An 18,318-nucleotide genomic window follows, 5' to 3' on the forward strand; every position below is an offset into this window, starting at 1 on the left:
ATCAGTCATAGAAAATAATATGTTTAAAGTAACACCAGTGATATAACTATTTTGGAACTCTACTCTTCTGAAGGCTTACAGTTTCCAGGGGAAGCCGTAGTAAACAGTTGTAGCTCGTCGTACAGGTGCAGGTTCCTGTGTCCCAGCCCAGCCCCAGGGCAGGGCAGTTGCAGGTTCCTGTGTCCCAGCCCAGCCCAGGGCAGGGCGTACACGTGTTCTTGGGGCAGCTTGCAGGAGCAGCGTGGGCAAAGAGGATCCTGTCCTCTGAACGTCAGGGCTCGACGCCTCATCGCTGACGGCTGCTTCTGGGCAAAGAGGATCCTGTCCTCTGAACGTCAGGGCTCGACGCCTCATCGCCGACGGCTGCTTCTGACTAGGGTGCAGACGAAGGGGGGGCAGCCACTGTCGCTGCGCCTCCCTCTCTGGATGGCAGCCTCTCCCTGCTTCATTTTTGCCTTCCACCTCTCAGGAGCCAGACATTAAAGAGTAGGGCACTCAAAAACAATTGCATGTATGAGAAAATTGAAAAGTGACTGTGCACATCCAGGGAAGGGCTCAGAAAAGACCTGAGAAAAACTGAAGTTTACATCTCCAGCTGATCCCTGGCAAAGAGCCTACAACAGTAAAAATAAATAACAAACCAGTAAACGCTGGGGAAGGGGGAGAATCTGATTTCCAGAGTTATGCTATTATTAGATTTAAATGTCCAGTGTTCAGCAAAAACAACAACAAAATCACAAGGCATACAAAGAAACAGGAAGGTCTGTTGAAAGGAAAAAAAAGAATTCAGCAGAATCTGTCCGTGAAAGAGATTTAATGGCAGACATATTAGCCAAAGACTTTAAAACAACTGTTAAAGATGCTCAAAGAACTAAAGATGTGGAGAAAGTGAAGAAAATGATGTGTGAACAAAATAGAAATATCAAAGAGAACCAAAAAAAGAAACCAAAAATATGGAGCCGAAAACTGCAGTAACTGAAGTGACAAATTGGCTAGAAGGCTTTAAAGACAATTTGAGCAGGCAGAAGAATCAGTGAACTTCAAGATAGGACAGTGGAAGTTATTGAGGCTAACAGAGCCTAAGAGATCCACGGGACACCATCGGAAGGACCAACATATGCATCGTGGGAGCCTGAGAAGAAGAAAGAAAGAGGCAGAATATGTGAATAAATAATGGCTGAAAATTTTCCAGATTTCGTGAGACACATGAATATAAACATACAGGCATACCTTAGAGATTGTGAGTTTGGTTCCAGACCACTGCAATAAAGCAAATATTGCAATTAAGTGAGTCCACACGAATTTTTGGTTTCCCGTTGCGTATGAAAGTTATGTTCATACTATACTGTGGTCTTTTAAAATAAATTTATTATTTACTTTATGGCTGTGTTGGATCTTTGATGCTATGCGCGGGCTTTCTCTAGTTGCAGCGAGCGGGGGGCTACTCTTCATTGTGGTGCGTGGGCCTCTCCTTGTGGTGGCTTCACTTGTGGAGCATGGGCTCCAGGCACACAGGCCTCAGCGTTTGTGGCACGTGGGCTCAGCAGCTGTGGCTCACGGGCTCTGGAGCACAGACTCAGTAGTCGTAGTGCATGGGCTTAATTGCTCCGCAGCATGTGGGATCCTTCCGGACCAGGGCTCGAACCCGTGTCCCCTGCAATGGCAGGCAGATTCCCAACCATTGTGCCACCAGGGAAGTCCCTATACTGTGGTCTATTAAGTGTGCAATAGCATTGGCTAAAAAAAAAAAAAAAAAAAAGTACTTTCATTTAAAAATACTGTCAAAAAAATCCTAACCATCGTCGAGCCTTCACTGAGCTGTAGTGGTAACATCAAATATCACTGATCACAGATCACCAATTCAAATATGATAATAATGAAAAAGTTTGAAATATTGCAAGAAACACCAAAATGTGACATAAGAGACATGAAGTGAGCAAATGCTGTTGGAATGATGGTGCCAGTAGACTTGCCTGATGCAGGGTTGCCACAAACCTTCAGTTGGTAAAAAAAAAAAAAAAAAACCAGTATCTGCAAAGCACAGTAAAATGAAGAATGGCCTGTACAAGAAGCTAAACAAATTCCAAGTAAGATGAACTCCAGAAGATCACAAGACATGCAGTCAAACTTTCAAAAGACAGAGGGCAGACAGCAGAAGCAAGAAGAACTACAATTCTATCGCTTCTCGGCCTTTTGGCTAAGATCAAGTGAAGAAGAACTACAATTTCTGCAGCCTGTGGAGGGAAAACCACATTCACAGAAAGATAGACAAGATGAAAAGACAGAGGACTTGGTACGAGATGAAGGAATAAGATAAACCCCCAGAAAAACAACTAAATGAAGAGATAGGCAACCTTGCAGGAAAAGAATTCAGGATGATGATAGTGAAGATGAACCAGGACCTTGGAAAAAGAATGGAGGCAAAGATCGAGAAGATGCAAGAAATCTTCAACAAAGACCTGGAAGAATTAAAGAGCAAACAAACAGAGATGAACAATACAATAACTGAAGTGAAAACTACACTAGAAGGAATCAATAGAATAACTAAGGCAGAGGAGCGGATAAGTGACCTGGGAGACAGAAAGGTGGAATTCACTGCTGCAGAACAGAATAAAGAAAAAGAATGGAGAGAAATGAAGACAGCCTAAGAGACCTCTGGCACAACATTAAATGCAACAATATTCGCATTATAGGGGTCCCAGAAGGAGAAGAGAGAGAGAAAGGACCTGAGAAAATATTTGAGGAGATTATAGGCGAAAACTTCCCTAACATGGGAAAGGAAACAACTACCCAAGTCCAGGAAGCGCAGAGTCCCAGACAGGATAAACCCAAGGAGAAACACACTGAGACACATAGTAATCAAATGACAAAATTATTGAAAACAAAAAGGGAAAAAACAACAAATAACATATAAGGGAACTCCCATAAGGTTAACAGCTGATTTCTCAGCAGAAATTCTACAAGCCAGAGGGGAGTGGCATGATATATTTAAAGTGATGAAAGGGAAGAACCTACAACCAAGATTACTCTACTCGGCAGGGATCTCATTCAGATTCGTGGGAGAAATCAAAAGCTTTACAGACAAGCAAAAGCTAAGAGAATTCAGCACCACCAAACCAGCTCTGCAACAAATGCTAAAGGAACTTCTCTAAGTGGGAAACACAAGAGAAGAAAAGGATCTACAAAAACAAACCCATAACAATGAAGAAAATAGTAATAGGAACATACATATCAATAATTACCTTAAACGTGAATGGATTAAATGCTTCAGCCGAAAGACAGAGGCTCGCTGAATGGATACAAAAACAAGACCCATATATATGCTGTCTGTGAGAGACCCACTTCAGACCTAGGGACACATACAGACTGAAAGTGAGGGGATGGAAAAAGATATTCCATGCAGATGGAAATCAAAAGAAAGCTGTTGTAGCAGCACTTATATCAGAAAAAAATAGACTTTAAAATAAAGAATGTTACAAGAGACAAGGAAGGACACTACATAATGATCAAGGGATCAATCCAAGAAGAAGATATAACCATTATAAAGATATATGCACCCAACATGGGAGCACCTCAATACATAAGGCAACTGCTAACAGCTATAAAAGAGGAAATCGACAGTAACACTATAATAGTGGGGGACTTCTACACCTCACTTACACCAATGGACAGATCATCCAGACAGAAAATTAATAAACACAAGCTTTAAATGACCAGTAGACCAGATAGATTTAATTGACGTTTATAGGACATTTGGGCTTCCCTGGTGGCGCAGTGGTTGAGAGTCTGCCTGCCGATGCAGGGGACACGGGTTCGTGCCCTGGTCCGGGAAGATCCCACGTGCCGCGGAGTGGCTGGGCCCGTGAGCCATGGCCGCTAAGCCTGCGTGTCCGGAGCCTGTGCGCCGCAACGGGAGAGGCCACAGCAGTGAGAGGCCCGCGTACCGCAAAACAAACAAACAAACAACAACAACAAAAAACACCTAAATAGACATTTCTCCAAAGAAGACATACAGATGGCCAAGAAGCACATGAAAAGCTGCTCAACATCACTAATCATTAGAGAAATGCAAATCAAAACTACAATGAGGTATCACCTCACACCAGTTAGAATGGGCATCATCAGAAAATCTACAAACAATAAATGCTGGAGAGGGTGTGGAGAAGAGGGAACCCTCTTGCACTGTTGGTGGGAATGTAAATTGATGCAGCCACCATGGAGAACAGTATGGAGGTGCCTTAAAAAACTAAAAATAGAATTACCGTATGATCCAGCAGTCCCACTACTGGCCTATACCCAGAGAAAACCAGAATTCAAAAAGACACATGCACCCCAATGTTTACTGCAGCACTATTTACAATAGCCAGACCATGGAAGCAAGCTAAATGCCCATCGACAGACGAATGGATAAAGAAGATGTAGTACATACATACAATGGAATATTACTCAGCCGTAAAAAGGAACGAAATTGGGTCACTTGTAGAGATGTGGATGGATCTAGAGACTGTCATACAGAGTGAAGTAAGTCAGAAAGAGAAGAACAAATATTGTATATTAATGCATATTCGTGAAACCCAGAAAAAAGGTACAGATGAACTGGTTTGCAGGGCAGAAATAGAGACACAGATGTAGAGAACAAATGTACGAACAACGGGGGAAAGTGGTGGGGGGTTGTTGGTGGTGGGATGAATTGGGAGATTGGGATTGACATATATACACTAATATGTAAACAATAGATAACTAATAAGAACCTACTGTATAATAAAATAAAATTCAAAAGACAATTAAAAAAAAACTTTCAAAAGACAGAGCAAGTCTTGAAAACAGCAAGAGAGAAGTGAATCCTCAGTACGAATATCTGTAGAATTCTCATCGGACATTTTGGAGGCCAGAAGACAAGGGGGTTGATATGTTAAAAGTCTAAAACAAAAAAGTCAACCGAGAGTCCCTATCCAGCAAATCTGTGCTTCAAAAGTGAGGGAAAAGCAAGACATTACCAGATAAAAGCTGAGAGGTTTGTTGCCATTAGACCTGTCCTGCAAGAACTGCTCAGGGGAGTCCTATAGGATGCCATGAAGGGACACTGGACAGTACCTCAAAGCCCTATGGAGAGAGAGCTCAGTAAAGATAAATACATGGGCAATTATAAAAACTAGACGTACTATAACAATGGTTTGTAACCATACTTTTTGTTTTCTATAACCAAGAAACATACCTTTGAAGAAAAAACTATTAATGTGAAAGCTTGTGTTACTGTAACTTTGGTTTGTAACTCCAAATTGTGTTGTCTACACAGTTCAGGAAATACATTGAGAAGAATTACTAGTTTCTGTTTTGTGGCACATGACGTATAAAGATGTAACCACCAAAAGGGGTGGGACAGAGCTGTAAAGGAGGAGGATTTTTGTTATTGAAGTTAAGCTGCTATAACTTCAAATTAGAATGTTATAACTTTAGGATGTTAAATGGAATGCTTATGGTAAACACAAGGAAAATGGCTGCAGAATATATGGAAGAGGAAGTTAAGAAGGAGTTTAGACAGCTCACTGCCAAAAAACAAAAAGAAAAGGAGACAGGAATGCAAGAAATGAGGAACCAAAAAGCTATAGGGCATACAGAAACATAGGCTGTAAGTCAGAAACGTTTACAAGAGACAAAGAAGGATATTATATATAACAAAAGGCTTCTGTATAATAAAGTACAGCAAGAAGTTATAACAATTATAAACACTTAACGTAACTAATGCCCAACCATCAAAATATATGAAACAGAAACTGAGAGAATTGAAGGGAGAAATAGTTCTACAATAATCGTTCTACCCCACTCACAATAATGGATTAAAAAAACAGAAGATAAATAAGGAAGAAATGCTCAGGGGATAGTCCTATAGTCCTTTAAACACCACAATAAACCAACTAGATCTAACAGACATTTACAGAGCACTCCTCACAACAGCAGCAGCACACACAGTCTTCTCAAGTGCACTTGGGACATTTTCCAGGATAGACCATAGGTTAGACCTCAAATTAAATCTCAGTAGATCTTAACATATAGATATCATACAAAGTATCTTCTCTGACCACGAGATGAAGTTCGAAATCAATAACATAAAACTGGAAAAGTTACAAAATTGGGGAAATTAAACAACACTTTTTTTTTTTTGAGTATAGTTGATATACAATGTTGTGTCAGTGTCAGGTGTACAGCCCCGTGATTCAATTGTACATGGACATACATGCATTCTTTTTCAGATTTTCTCATATAGGTTATCACAGAATATTAAATAGAGTTCCCTGTGCTATGCAGTAGGTTCTTGTTGGTTACCTATCTTATATACAGTAGTGTGTGTGTGTTCATCCCAAGCTCCTGATTTATCCCTCCCCTCACGTTTCCCCTTTGGTAACCATAAGTTTGTTTCTGTTTTGTAGATACGTTCATTTGTGTCATATTTTAGATTCCACATGTAAGTGATATCATATGGTATTTGTCTTTCTCTTTCTGACTTACTTTGCATAGTATGATAATCTCTACATCCATCCATGTTGCTGCACATGGCATTATTTCATTATTTTTTATGGCTGAGTAATGTTCCATTGTGTATATGTACGACATCTTCTTTATCCATTCCTCTGTCAATGGACATTTAGGTTGTTTCCATGTCCTGGCTATTGTAAATAGTACTGCAATGAACATTGGGGTGCATGTATCTTTTCAGATTATGGCTTTCTCAGGATATATGCCCAGGAGTGGGATTGAAGGATTATATGGTGATTCCATTTTAGTTTTTTGTTGTTGTTGTTGCGATACGCAGGCCTCTCACTGTTGTGGCCTCTCCTGTTACGGAGCACAGGCTCTGGACGTGCAGGCTCAGCGGCCATGGCTCGCGGGCCCAGCCGCTCCGCAGCATGTGGGATCTTCCCGGACCGGGGCACGAACCCGTGTCCCCTGCCTCGGCAGGTGGACTCTCAACCACTGCACCACCAGGGAAGCCCTCCATTTTAGTTTTTTAAGGAACCTCCATACTGTTCTCCATAGTGGCTGTACCAATTTACATTCCCACCAGGAGTGTAGGAGGGTTCCCTTTTCTCCACACCCTCTCCAGCATTTATTGTTTGTAGACCTTTTGATGATGGCCGTTCTGACCGGTGTGCTGGTGCCCATTGTAGTTTTATTCTGCATTTTTCTGATAATTACTGATGTTGAGCATCTTTTCATGTGGTTTTTGGCCATCTGTATATCTTCTTTGGAGAAATGTCTGTTTAGATCTTCTGCCCATTTTTTGATTAGGTTGTTTGTTTTTTTGACATAGAGCTACATAAGCTGTGTGTATATTTTGGAGATTAATCTCTTGTTGGTCACTTTGTAAACAATACACTTTTTTAAAAATTTATTTTTTTTATTTATTATTTTTGGCTGCGTTGGGTCTTCGTTGCTGTGCGCAGGCTCTCTCTAGTTGCGGCGAGCGATGGCTTCTCATTGTGGTGGCTTCTCTTGTTGCGGAGCACGGGCTCTAGGCACGCATGCTTCAGTAGTTGCAGCACGTGGGCTCAGTTATTGTGGCTCGTGGGCTCTAGAGCGCAGGCTCAGTAGCCGTGGCTCACGGGCTTAGTTGCTCCGTGGTATGTGGGATCTTCCCGGACCAGGGCTCGAACCCGTGTCCCCTCTATTGGCAGGCATGTTCTTAACCACTGCAGCACCAGGGAAGTCCAACAACACACTTTTTTTTTTCGGTACACGGGCCTCTCACTGTTGTGGCCTCTACCGTTGCGGAGCACAGGCTCCAGACGCACAGGCTCTGTGGCCATGGCTCACGGGCCCAGCTGCTCCGCAGCATGTGGGATCTTCCCGGACCGGGGCACGAACCTGTATCCTCTGCATCGGCAGGCGGACTCTCAACCACTGCGCCACCAGGGAAGCCCCAACAATACACTTTTAAACAACCAATGGATCAAGAAGAAATTACAAGGGAAATTAGAACAAATGAAAATGAAAACACAACAAAATTTATGGGATGCAGTGAAAGCAGTGCTGAGGGGGAAATTTATAGCTACAAATGCTTATATTAAAAAAGAAGAAAGATCTGAGATCAATAACCTAACTTTACAACTTAAGGAACTAGAAAACAACAAACTAAACCCAAAGCTAGCAGAAGGAAGGAAATGATATAGATTAGAATAGATTGGAAAGCTTAGTATTTTTTGTTGAAAAAAACCTCCTGTTTCTTTGCATGTCTAGTAGGCTTTGGTTGACAACTGGACATTTTTGATAATAGAGTGTAGCAACTCTGGACTTTATTTTTCTGAGGTGGTTGTCCTTTGGAAACTTACCTGGACTTAAACGTCAGCATCTCTTCCCCTGCACTCTGCAGCCACTGGTGTGTCTGCTCGTTTTTTTAAGATTATTTTTATTTATTCGTAGGGGTCACCCCTGAGTCTTTCTAATGTGGTAGTCAGCAGTGATTTTGGTTTAACCCAAATACTCTGAGCCTGTAGGCCTCATACCCTCTGCTGATCAATCTGGGTTGGGGAATGCTTTCAAGCGCCCCTTGGCTTTCACTTTTCCCCATGCTCTCCTGGGTCTCTCCCACTCATACATTGCTCCCCAGTTAGCCAGGGATGTGGGGAGAACATAACTCAGCCCTTTTATGGTTTTCTCACTTCCAGGATGTCTGTCACATTTTTGACTGATCTGCTGCTTGCCCTAACTTGGACTGCCTCTTGGGCTGGTAAGGCTGCGTGTTTTGATCATTCATTCACAACTGAATCCACCATTTTTGGCCAGCACAACTGTAGGTTTCTGCAGCCAGTCCCACATTGGTAAGACAGCTACTTTTTCCAACCAGGGTTGAGGGGTGTGTTTTGAAGGGATGGGAGGGAGCCTCAGTCCACAGGGCCACGGACTCCTCCTGCTCCTATCCTAAGCACCGCCAGGTTTTAAAAGCGAACACTTCTCATTTTGTTGTCTGCCTTTGCGGTATTTCCAGTGCCCTGAAGTTGTTGTTCTTGACCATTTCCCCCAGTTTTATGGGGTTTTTTTGGTTTTTGTTCTTTGCTGCACCGCGAGGCTTGTGGGAGTTTAGTTCCCTGACCAGGGATCGAACCTGGGCCCTCAGCACTGAGAGCTCGGAGTCCTAACCACTGGACTGCCAGGGAAGTCCCAATTTGTTTGTTCTTTGCAAGGAGGAATTGAGCACCTCTTTATACTGCCGTAACAGGAAGTCCTTCTTCTCATTCTTTATTATCATTTCAAATGAAGAAAGTGAGGCTCAAAGAGATGAAGCCACTTGCCTGAGGTCCTGCAGTTAGGAAGCAGGGGAGCCAGAGTTAAACTCAGGAACTCTATTAAAAAAGTTTTATTTAAGCCACGTAATTTGACAAGTTTTACATACGAATATGCCCGTGAAACCATCACTACCACCAAGATAATAAACATATCTATCACATGTCTCTTTCTAATCCCTCCTGCCCTTCCCTCACCTCTAGGCAACCAGAGATCTGCTTTCTGTCGCTATAGTTTGCATTTCCTAGAATTTTATATAAATGGAATCATAAGTCTGTACTCTTTTTTTCTGGCTTTTTTCAGTCAGCATAATTGAAATCCGTCCATGTGGTAGTATATATCAATAATTTATTTCTTTTTATTGCTAAATATTCTGTTGCATTAATATGCAAAAGTTTATCTGTTGACGGACATTTATGTTGTTTCTAGATTTGAGTTATTACAAGTAAACCTGCTCTGAACATTTGCGTACAGGTCTTTGTGTGGGATACGCTTTCATTTCTCTTTGGTCATACCTAGGAGTGGGACAGCTGGACCATATGGAAGGTGTGTGTTTAACATTTTAAATAAACTTTTAATTCGGAATAATTTTAGATTTACCAAAAAGTTTCAAAGATAGCATCTTCCATTATTGTAATTCATTTGCCAAGGTGAAGAAACTGACATTGGTACATTACTATTAAACTCCAGACTTTATTTAGATTTCACCAGTTGTGTTTTTTTTTTTTTTTTTTTTGCGGTACGCAGGCCTCTCACCACTGTGGCCTCTCCGCTCCGGACGCGCAGGCTCAGCGGCCATGGCTCACGAGCCCAGCCGCTCCGCGGCATGTGGGGTCGTCCCGGACCGGGGCACAATCCCGCATCCCCTGCATCAGCAGGCGGATTCTTAACCACTGCGCTACCAGGGAAGCCCCTGTGGGTGGTCTTTGGTTGCCTCCTGGGTCCTTTGGGCGTTGGGTGCGCAGGCGCAGTGTGGGCGGGCGCACGTAGGCGGCAGGCGGGTGCGCAGGCGCAGTGGGCAATGGGCGCCGAAAGCGCAGGAGTAAGTGCCCCGGGGCGGAGGGCGCACGTGGCCCGTGGACGGCGGGCGCACAGGCGCAGTGGGCGATGGGCGCTGAATGCGCAGGCGCAGGTGGGCGGCCGGCAGGCGCGCAGGCGCAGTGGGCAGCGGGCGCACGTGGTAGGCGGGGCCTCAGACGCCAAAGGCGAGATGGGGCCGTTACGCTGGCAAGTGGTGGCTGCTGTTGTCGGAGGCCTCGCGCTGGCCCTGGAGGCGCTACCCGCTGTGCTGCGCTGGCTGTGGGCCGGGCGGCGGCCGCCGCGGCGCGAGGTGCTGTTCTTCCCGTCGCAGGTGACGTGCACCGAGGCCCTGTTGCGGGTCCCGGGTACCGCGCCCTCGGGCTGCCCTTGCAACCTGCCCCACGGCGAGAGCTCGCTGAGCCGCCTGTTGCGTGCCCTGCTGGCAGCCCGCGCCAGCCTCGAGCTCTGCCTGTTCGCCTTCTCCAGCCCGCAGCTGGGCCGCGCAGTGCAGCTGCTGCACCAGCGCGGGGTGCGCGTTCGCGTGGTCACCGACTGCGACTACATGGCCCTCAGTGGCTCACAGATTGGGCTGCTCCGCAAGGCAGGTAGGCCGGGCGCGGGGCCTGGGAGGCGGGAGGCAGAGCCAGGATGGCGTGGGTGTTTGGGGCGGGGGCCTGAGGACCGGGGAGACCCTCTCGCGTCCGGCCTTGCAAGGTCTGGGGAAACTCCAAGGTCTCCTCAGGAGCTTCTGTGCAGAGCGTCTGAGCCCGCAACCTGGGCGACAGCCCCGGGAGGGGCCGAGGCTGGAAGCAGGTCTGCCAGCAGAAGCTGGTCAGGGCGCAGGTGTGCAGAGAGGCTGCGTCTGCTTAAGGACCAAAGGGAGGAAAAGGCTTTTCCCCTTAAACTCGTTAGTGAATTTCATTTTGGAGCTTCTGAAATGAATTTTTTAAAATTTATTTTATTTTTTGAATGCGTTGGGTCTTTGTTGCTGCGCGTGGGCTTTTCTCTGGTTGCGGCGAGCGGGGACTACTCTTCGTTGTGGTGTGTGGGCTTCTCATTGCGGTGGCTTCTCGTTGCGGAGCACGAGCTCCAGTAGTTGTGGCTCTCGGGCTCTAGAGCGCAGGCTCAGTAGTTGTGGCTCTCGGGCTCTAGAGCGCAGGCTCAGTAGTTGTGGCGCACGGGCTTAGTTGCTCCGCGGCACGTGGGATCTTCCCGGACCAGCTCGAACCCGCGTCCCCTGCATCGGCAGGCGGATTCTTATCCACTGCCCCACCCGGGAAGCCCTGAAATGAATTTTAAAAATACACTACAACGTGGAGCTGAAATGTTTAGTTGGTGACAGTTAATTTGTTTCTCAGGCTACAAAATGTCAGGGAAGTCAGGTCTGTGGCCGGCCTGCCTCTCTCACTGGAGTGGGGACAGATGAACCCGGATGTGTGAATAATTTTGAAGACGTTCTAAATTCACATCCTGCTTTACCTGTGAATTCTGCCTCTTCCTCCTGCCTCAGTGTGACGTTGTGTTCTGTGTGAGCTATTCGGAGTCTGAACCTCGTGCCCTTCTCTCGATCACTGAGGCACCCAGGAAGGACATTCCTGCACCAGCATCTGTTTGACCTGTCAATTCTGGTGGCCGCTGTGGCCGAAAGATGCGTGGGGCCTTTAAGAACTGTCCCGGCTGCTCTCAGCCCAGCTTGCATGGGCCTCTTGCCTGCTCTCCTGATGGGAACGCACTTCAGTCTTCTGCTGCTTTTCCGTCTGCTTCCGTGTGGGCAGGGTTGGAAACCTAGTGTAAACGTTGAGGACCGTTGGCTTCCGCTCTTCCTGGTAGCCATGTGTTGTCCTGATCTGCTGGTTCTTTCGATGGGGAAACTTGGCTATGTTTCGGCATAGCGGTTTTATTTTGTTTAGGTTTTTAGAGAACCGTAGAACCTCGGGTTTGGGAAGAACCTTAAAGGGCCCCGCGACCAGACCCCGTCTAAACCTTGATACTCCTCTGAGGGCATCCAGGCCGTCGTTTGTCACTCACTGTTGAACCGGTCTCTCTGTGAGCCTCTATTTGCCTGGACCAGTTCCAGGCTCTGGGGACACAGTGCTGAACGGTGGGGGGCTGACTGCAGCAGGAGTCCTGAGGCGCCAGAAAGGGTCAGGAGATGTCGCAGGACAGCTGCCCGCGACGTGACACGCATGAGGGCCCATGCTGTCGTGTGAGGAGTGGCAGGCGATCCTGTGGTCGAAGGTGGGAGTCACGAGGAGGGGCTGCCGGGTGCACCTTGGGCTCCGTGAGCTCCAACAGGCAGAGAGGCTGTGTGAGCGGGGTGGTCACAGGGCCAGAGCCACGGCTTCAGGGCCAGGGCCCGGTGTCTCCTGTGCTGTTCCCTCCCGCCAGGCTTGTCCCCCTTACAAGGTGCTGACTGAAGGGGATCTGCTTCTGGGCCTGAGTGAGACCTTAGGGGCAAGTGAACCCAAGCAGATGGGTTTTGCACCAGTCACCACTGGATCGTCCTGGAACCAGTAACTGAAGGATGATGTGGGTCGTATGCCCTGGTGGGGGTGGGGAGCCTGCCCCGGATCAGGGGCTGGGAACAGGGCCTGTTTCCAGAGGAACTGAGTCACGCATCCCTGCCGCCACCCGGCCCTCGGCTCTGCGGTCCCCCCCACCCCGATGCCTCTGTGTCCTCCACGCCGCCTCCTGGGGCTGGTGGGGCGGGTCCCTGCCTGGCTCAGCCGCCGTCACCATCCAGACGTGATGGTGCCCGCGAAACCGGACACGAGCGCGATCAGTCATGTGAACACATCCATGCTGCAGAAGGAGCCTGAACTGTAGCGATGGGTGGTGAGAGGAGGGGCTGGGGGGAGGGAGTGAGGGGCCCCCGCGTGGGGGTGATGAGACGGAGCGCCCAGCCGGCGGCTCAGTCGGGGTGACAGGCAGCAGTGACGTCTCACTTTTTGCAGGGATCCAGGTCCGGCATGACCAGGATCTGGGCTACATGCACCACAAGTTCGCGATTGTGGACAAGAAGGTGCTGATCACTGGCTCGCTGAACTGGACCACTCAGGCCATTCAGAGCAACCGGGAGAACGTGCTCATCATAGAGGACGAGGAGTGCGTGCGGCTCTTTCTGGAGGAGTTTGAGCGCATCTGGGAGGAGTTTAACCCCACCAAGTACACCTTTTTCCCTCACAAAAAGGGGAGTCGCTGAGATGCCTGCACGTGGGGAGGTGGGGCCGGCGTCCCTCGAGCTGGAGCGACCCTCGGGGGCCGCGGCCACATTCCTGCTAGGAGCCGCGCGCTTCCGGGGCCGGAATCCCACGTGTTGTGCAAGGAAAGCCAGTCCCGTTAAATTCTCCTTTGTTAAATGGTACAGTTCCCTAGAGAGTGTTGGGGTTTACGAGGAAGAGGCCATGCTGTGCAGCGCAAGGGCGGGCTTTTGGACCGGGTGCCGGGTGCCTCCGTCAGGGTTGCGCGTGCAGGGAGGGCCACCGCCTCGTCACGGTGGCTCGCCGAGCCCCTTGCCTGGTTCTGGGGCCTCCCCGGCTTCCCCTGACCCGTCGGTCCAGCCCTCGGGCCCCTCAGTGCTCCCTCAGCCCCCATCCAGCAGGCGGAACCTGGATGGCCAGAGGGTGACGGTCCCTCCCTCCCTGCTGTCTCCAGCTCCTGGGGGGAGGGGCGGGGGATGGCACGGCAAGGAGTGGCCGTCATCCTTGGGAATCACTCAGTAGAAGGGATGAGCACTGAGAGCTTGGCGCCTGGCAGCCCCTGGTGTGTGTAAGGTGAAGTGAGAAATCGTAACACGTGGAAACAGGAGTGTCCAGAAGCTGCTCCTGTTTCCACATGTTAGGATTTTAATTTTTAGCATTCTCACATTCAGAGAAGTTAGGTTGTGCATTTAGAATTGACCTTCACCGTGACACTCGTGGCTTTGCTCAGTATCACCGAGGCGAGGCGGGTCCCAGGGGTGGCCTCACTGGGCTGTCCTCGTTCCCGGGGCAGGGATGTGACATGTTTGAACTGTCCCGGAGGCAGCTCCGAAGACATCTGGACAGCAGTTGCTCTCTCCTGTCGCTCAGGCCCGCTGGGCACCCCTGGGTCTCCTCCCTCATCTCCCGGCCCCTGGGGACCCCTCCCCCACATGGCGTGTTCCTCTCGATTTAAAGTTACCTCTGACTTAGAGTGTCAGATACGTAAACCCGAAACTTAGCTTTCCTTACTCAACCAAAGCTGTATTCTCAGATTGGAAGTCACAGACATGGCTTCACAGTGACCGTGTTTCTCCCCTGAGCTGGGCCCATCGCCTCGAATAAACGCGCTCTCCCCTAGTCGACTAGCGTTGTGTGTTTCTGCCTTTTGTTCATTCGAATGGTGGCTACTTATTAAACAAAACTTTTTTTGGTGGTGGTGGTGGGGGAACATCCAGCTATTTAGAAACCGTTGGCCAAGGCAGGAGCCTCTCGAGGAGTGAAGATTTGGGGGTGTTGCTTGGGGGACCCCCAGTGTCTTCCGAGTGTCCGCCCGGCCCGCGTGGGGCCTGCGCCTTCCTTCCGGAAGCCGGCAGTGTCCGGAGTCCCAGCACTGTGCGCAGCGGACCATCCAGCCCCACCATCGAGGTTGATGTTGCAGAAGTTGTGAAATGAGCTCATCTCACGTAGTCTTTTACTTAATGTAATTTCATTTATATTGCTTTAGTTATTGTCATCGTAGCGGTGGGAATTTGAATCGGAGCTAATCAAGTCCCAGATTAACAGCCTTTCTGGAAGGAAAACAACGTTTTCTCTGAGGGCCTGGGTGCTGGCGAGGCTCCAGCACTGAGATCAGCCTCCACCTCGGAGGCTGTTCTGTCCCTTGAGGGTGGGTGACCATACGAGGTGACCAGAGCCCCGCTCTGACGGGAGAGGCGTGAGGAGGGGCAGCTGGGCTGGGGGCAGGGCATAGGCCGAGCCCGGCGTGTCTGGTTCTCCAGGAGAGCCAGAGGGGGTCGCGGCCGAGGCTGCGTGGTTCCCAGGTCTCCGGGTTGTGGAAGCAGGTGGGCTGAACCGTTGGTATTTTCTTGGTTCGGAAGGTAGTTCAGGCCGTGTGCTGAGCGGCAGTTGTCTGGGGGCTCATCCAGTGATGGGCAGGCACACCGACGAGACCCCCAGAGGTGTGGCTGACGTCGTGCGGGCAGAGGACACCAGGCAGTGACCTGAGACCGGAGGGGAAGAGGCCGGGAGGGGACTTGTGTGGCGTGTCGTCCGAAGCTGCACGCTTTGTCCACAAGATTCTGTCACGAACGGAACCATTACAGGAGGGAATCAACCCCCAGGAGGCTTGGCGGTTGCTCCCTAAGAGGCATCGAGGTCAGCTCCCCTCTTACTGCCCCCCGCCCCCGCCCCCGCCCCACAGGCTCCTGGCCAGCCTCGTGATTTTGGTTCAAAGTCGTCATTTTAACTACGGGGCAGTGATGCAGCTTAACAGACCTGACAGGCAAAGTTAATTAAACATTGGCACAGTTAACGTGTAAAATATTTTAAACTCATGCAACCCTTGTGGTAAAAAAAAAAATGTCCTGGTAGTAGTTTGTCCCGTAGCTGTCAAATACACGAGAATGTTGGGTTCAAACAATGCAGTTCCATTGTATTTAAAGCACTGTATTGGTTGTACTGAACTGTTTTTTTTGTTTGTTTGTTTTGCGGTACGCGGGCCTCTCACTGCCGCGGCTTCCCCCGTTGCGGAGCACAGGCTCCGGACGCGCATGCTCAGTGGCCATGGCTCATGGGCCCAGCCGCTCCGCGGCATGTGGGATCTTCCCCGACCGGGGCACGCACCCATCGGCAGGCGGACTCTCAACCACTGCGCCACCAGGGAATCCCCTGAATTGGTTTTTAACGCAACTGACTAGTTTTAAAAAACACTTCACTCAGATTCACATACCATAAAACTCATTCTTTTAAAATATGCAGTTCGGTGTATTAACATTCTATTAAGAGATTATCAGTTATTAGTGTATTAACAGAGTTGTTATTTACTATATTACCAGAGTTGTGCAGCCATCACTACTGTCTGCTTTCAGAGTGTTTTCTTCACTCCAGAAAGAAACCCTGTTTCTGTGGGTTTACCTGGTGTGGTTGTCTTACATAAATGGAATCCACAACCTGTGGCCTCTGGTCTCTGCCTTTCCCTGAGTGTAGTGCTGTTGAGGGCTGTCCGTGTTGTAGCAGGTGTCAGCATTTTACTTCTTTTTATAGCTGAATAATGACGCATCGTATGGACAGAACACATTTTGTTTCCCTGTTTGTCATTTGATGGACATGGGGGTTGTTTCCACCTTTTGTCTGTTACAAATACGATGCTGTGAACATTCACATACGAGTGTTCGTGTGGACATGTTTTCGTCTCTCTTGAGTATATACCTAGGAGTGGAATTGTTGGGTCATATCACTCTGTTTAACCATTTTAGAAACTGCCAGACTGTTTTCCAAAGCGATTGAATCATTTTACATTCCCACCAACAGTGTATCAGGGTTCCTTTTTCTCCGCATCCTCACGAACAGAAAGCTATTATTTGACTTTTTAAAAAATTAGTTTTAAAAATGGAGGTATAGGGCTTCCCTGGTGGCGCAGTGGTTGAGAGTCCGCCTGCCAATGCAGGGGACACGGGTTCGTGCCCTGGTCCGGGAAGATCCCACATGCCGCGGAGCGGCTGGGCCCGTGAGCCATGGCCTCTGAGCCTGCGCGTCCGGAGCCTGTGCTCCGCAAAGGGAGAGGCCACAACAGTGAGAGGCCTGTGTACCACAAAAAAAAAAAAAAAAAAGGAGGTATAATTGAGGTACAATATTATGTAAGTTTCAGGTGTGCGACAGTGACTCACAGTATTTAAGGGTTATATTCCATTTGCAGTTATAAAATATTGGCTATATTTCCTGTGTTGTACTAAATACCCTTGTAACTTATTTTGTACATTGAAGTTTGTACCTCTTAATCCCCTACTCTTATCTTGCCCCTCCCCCTCCCATCTTCCCACTGGTAACCACTAGTTCTCTAGATCTGCCTCTTCCTTTTTTGTTATGTTCACTAGTCTATTGTATTTTTTAGATTCCACATATAAATGATATCATACAGTATTTGTCTTTCTCTGTCTGACTTAGTTCACTGAGCATAATATTCTCCACGTCCATGCATGTTGTCGCAGATGGCATTATTTCATTCTTTTTTATGGCTGACTAGTCTTCCATTGCATATATGTACCACAGCTTCTTTAGTCATTTACCTATTGATGGACACTTAGGTTGCTTCCATATCTTGGCTGTTTTAAATAGTGCTGCTATGAACATTGGGGTGTGTGTGTCTTTTCCAATTAGTTTGTTCATTTCCTTTGGATATATACCTAGGAGTGCAACTGCTGGGTCACATGGTGGCTCTATTTTTACTCTTTTTAGAAACTGCCAGACTGTTTTCCATAGTGGCTGCACCAATTTGCATTCCCACCAGCAGTGTGTGAGGGTTCTCTTTATTTCACATCCTCTCTTTTTGATGATGGCCATTCTGACTGGTGTGAAGTGGTATCTCATTGTGTTTTTTTGTTTTTTTAGTTTATGTATTTATTTTGGGCTGCATTGGGTCTTCGCTGCTGCACACGGGCTTTCTCTGTGGAGAGTGGGGACTGCTCTTCATTGCGGTGTGAGGGTTTTTCATTTCAGTGGCTCTGCTTGTTGCGGAGTACAGGCTTTATGCATACGGACTTCAGTAGTTGCAGCACCCGGGCTTGACAGTTGTGGCTCAGGGGCTCTAGAGCGCAGGCTCAGTAGTTGTGGCACATGGGCTTAGTTGCTCTGTGGCACGTGGGATCTTCCCAGACTGGGGCTCAAACCCGTGTCCCCTACATTGGCAGGTGGATTCTTAACCACTGAGCCACCAGGGAAGTCCCATCTCATTGTGGTTTCAATTTGCATTTCCTTGATGGTTGACGATGTTGAGCATCTGCTTATGTGCCGGTTAACCATCTGTGGTTTTTATTTGTAAAAAAACTTCTGTTCAGGTCTT

The 18,318-nt window shown here is 48.1% G+C and overlaps 1 protein-coding gene across 3 annotated transcripts; it reads left to right on the forward strand.

The window, feature by feature from the left end:
* The first annotated feature begins 106 nt into the window (after positions 1-106).
* Positions 107-15,294, forward strand: PLD6 (phospholipase D family member 6). 3 transcript variants are annotated; one of them, XR_007473523.1, is made up of 4 exons: positions 107-8,816; positions 9,754-9,825; positions 10,027-13,134; positions 13,254-13,385. XR_007473523.1 is itself a non-coding variant. In XM_049702126.1 (4 exons), exons 1-4 carry the CDS (start codon positions 8,665-8,667, stop codon positions 13,499-13,501), a joined length of 1,350 nt encoding a protein of 449 aa, XP_049558083.1. In that variant the 5' UTR covers positions 107-8,664; the 3' UTR covers positions 13,502-15,294. The 3 variants fall into 3 exon arrangements, 1 of the variants encoding a protein (XP_049558083.1); XM_049702126.1 differs by having other exon boundaries at positions 10,027-10,904; positions 13,254-15,294; XR_007473524.1 differs by having other exon boundaries at positions 107-13,134.
* Positions 15,295-18,318: the final 3,024 nt, after the last annotated feature.

The sequence above is a fragment of the Orcinus orca genome, chromosome 19, assembly GCF_937001465.1.
Source record: "Orcinus orca chromosome 19, mOrcOrc1.1, whole genome shotgun sequence".
Lineage (NCBI taxonomy): Eukaryota > Metazoa > Chordata > Mammalia > Artiodactyla > Delphinidae > Orcinus > Orcinus orca.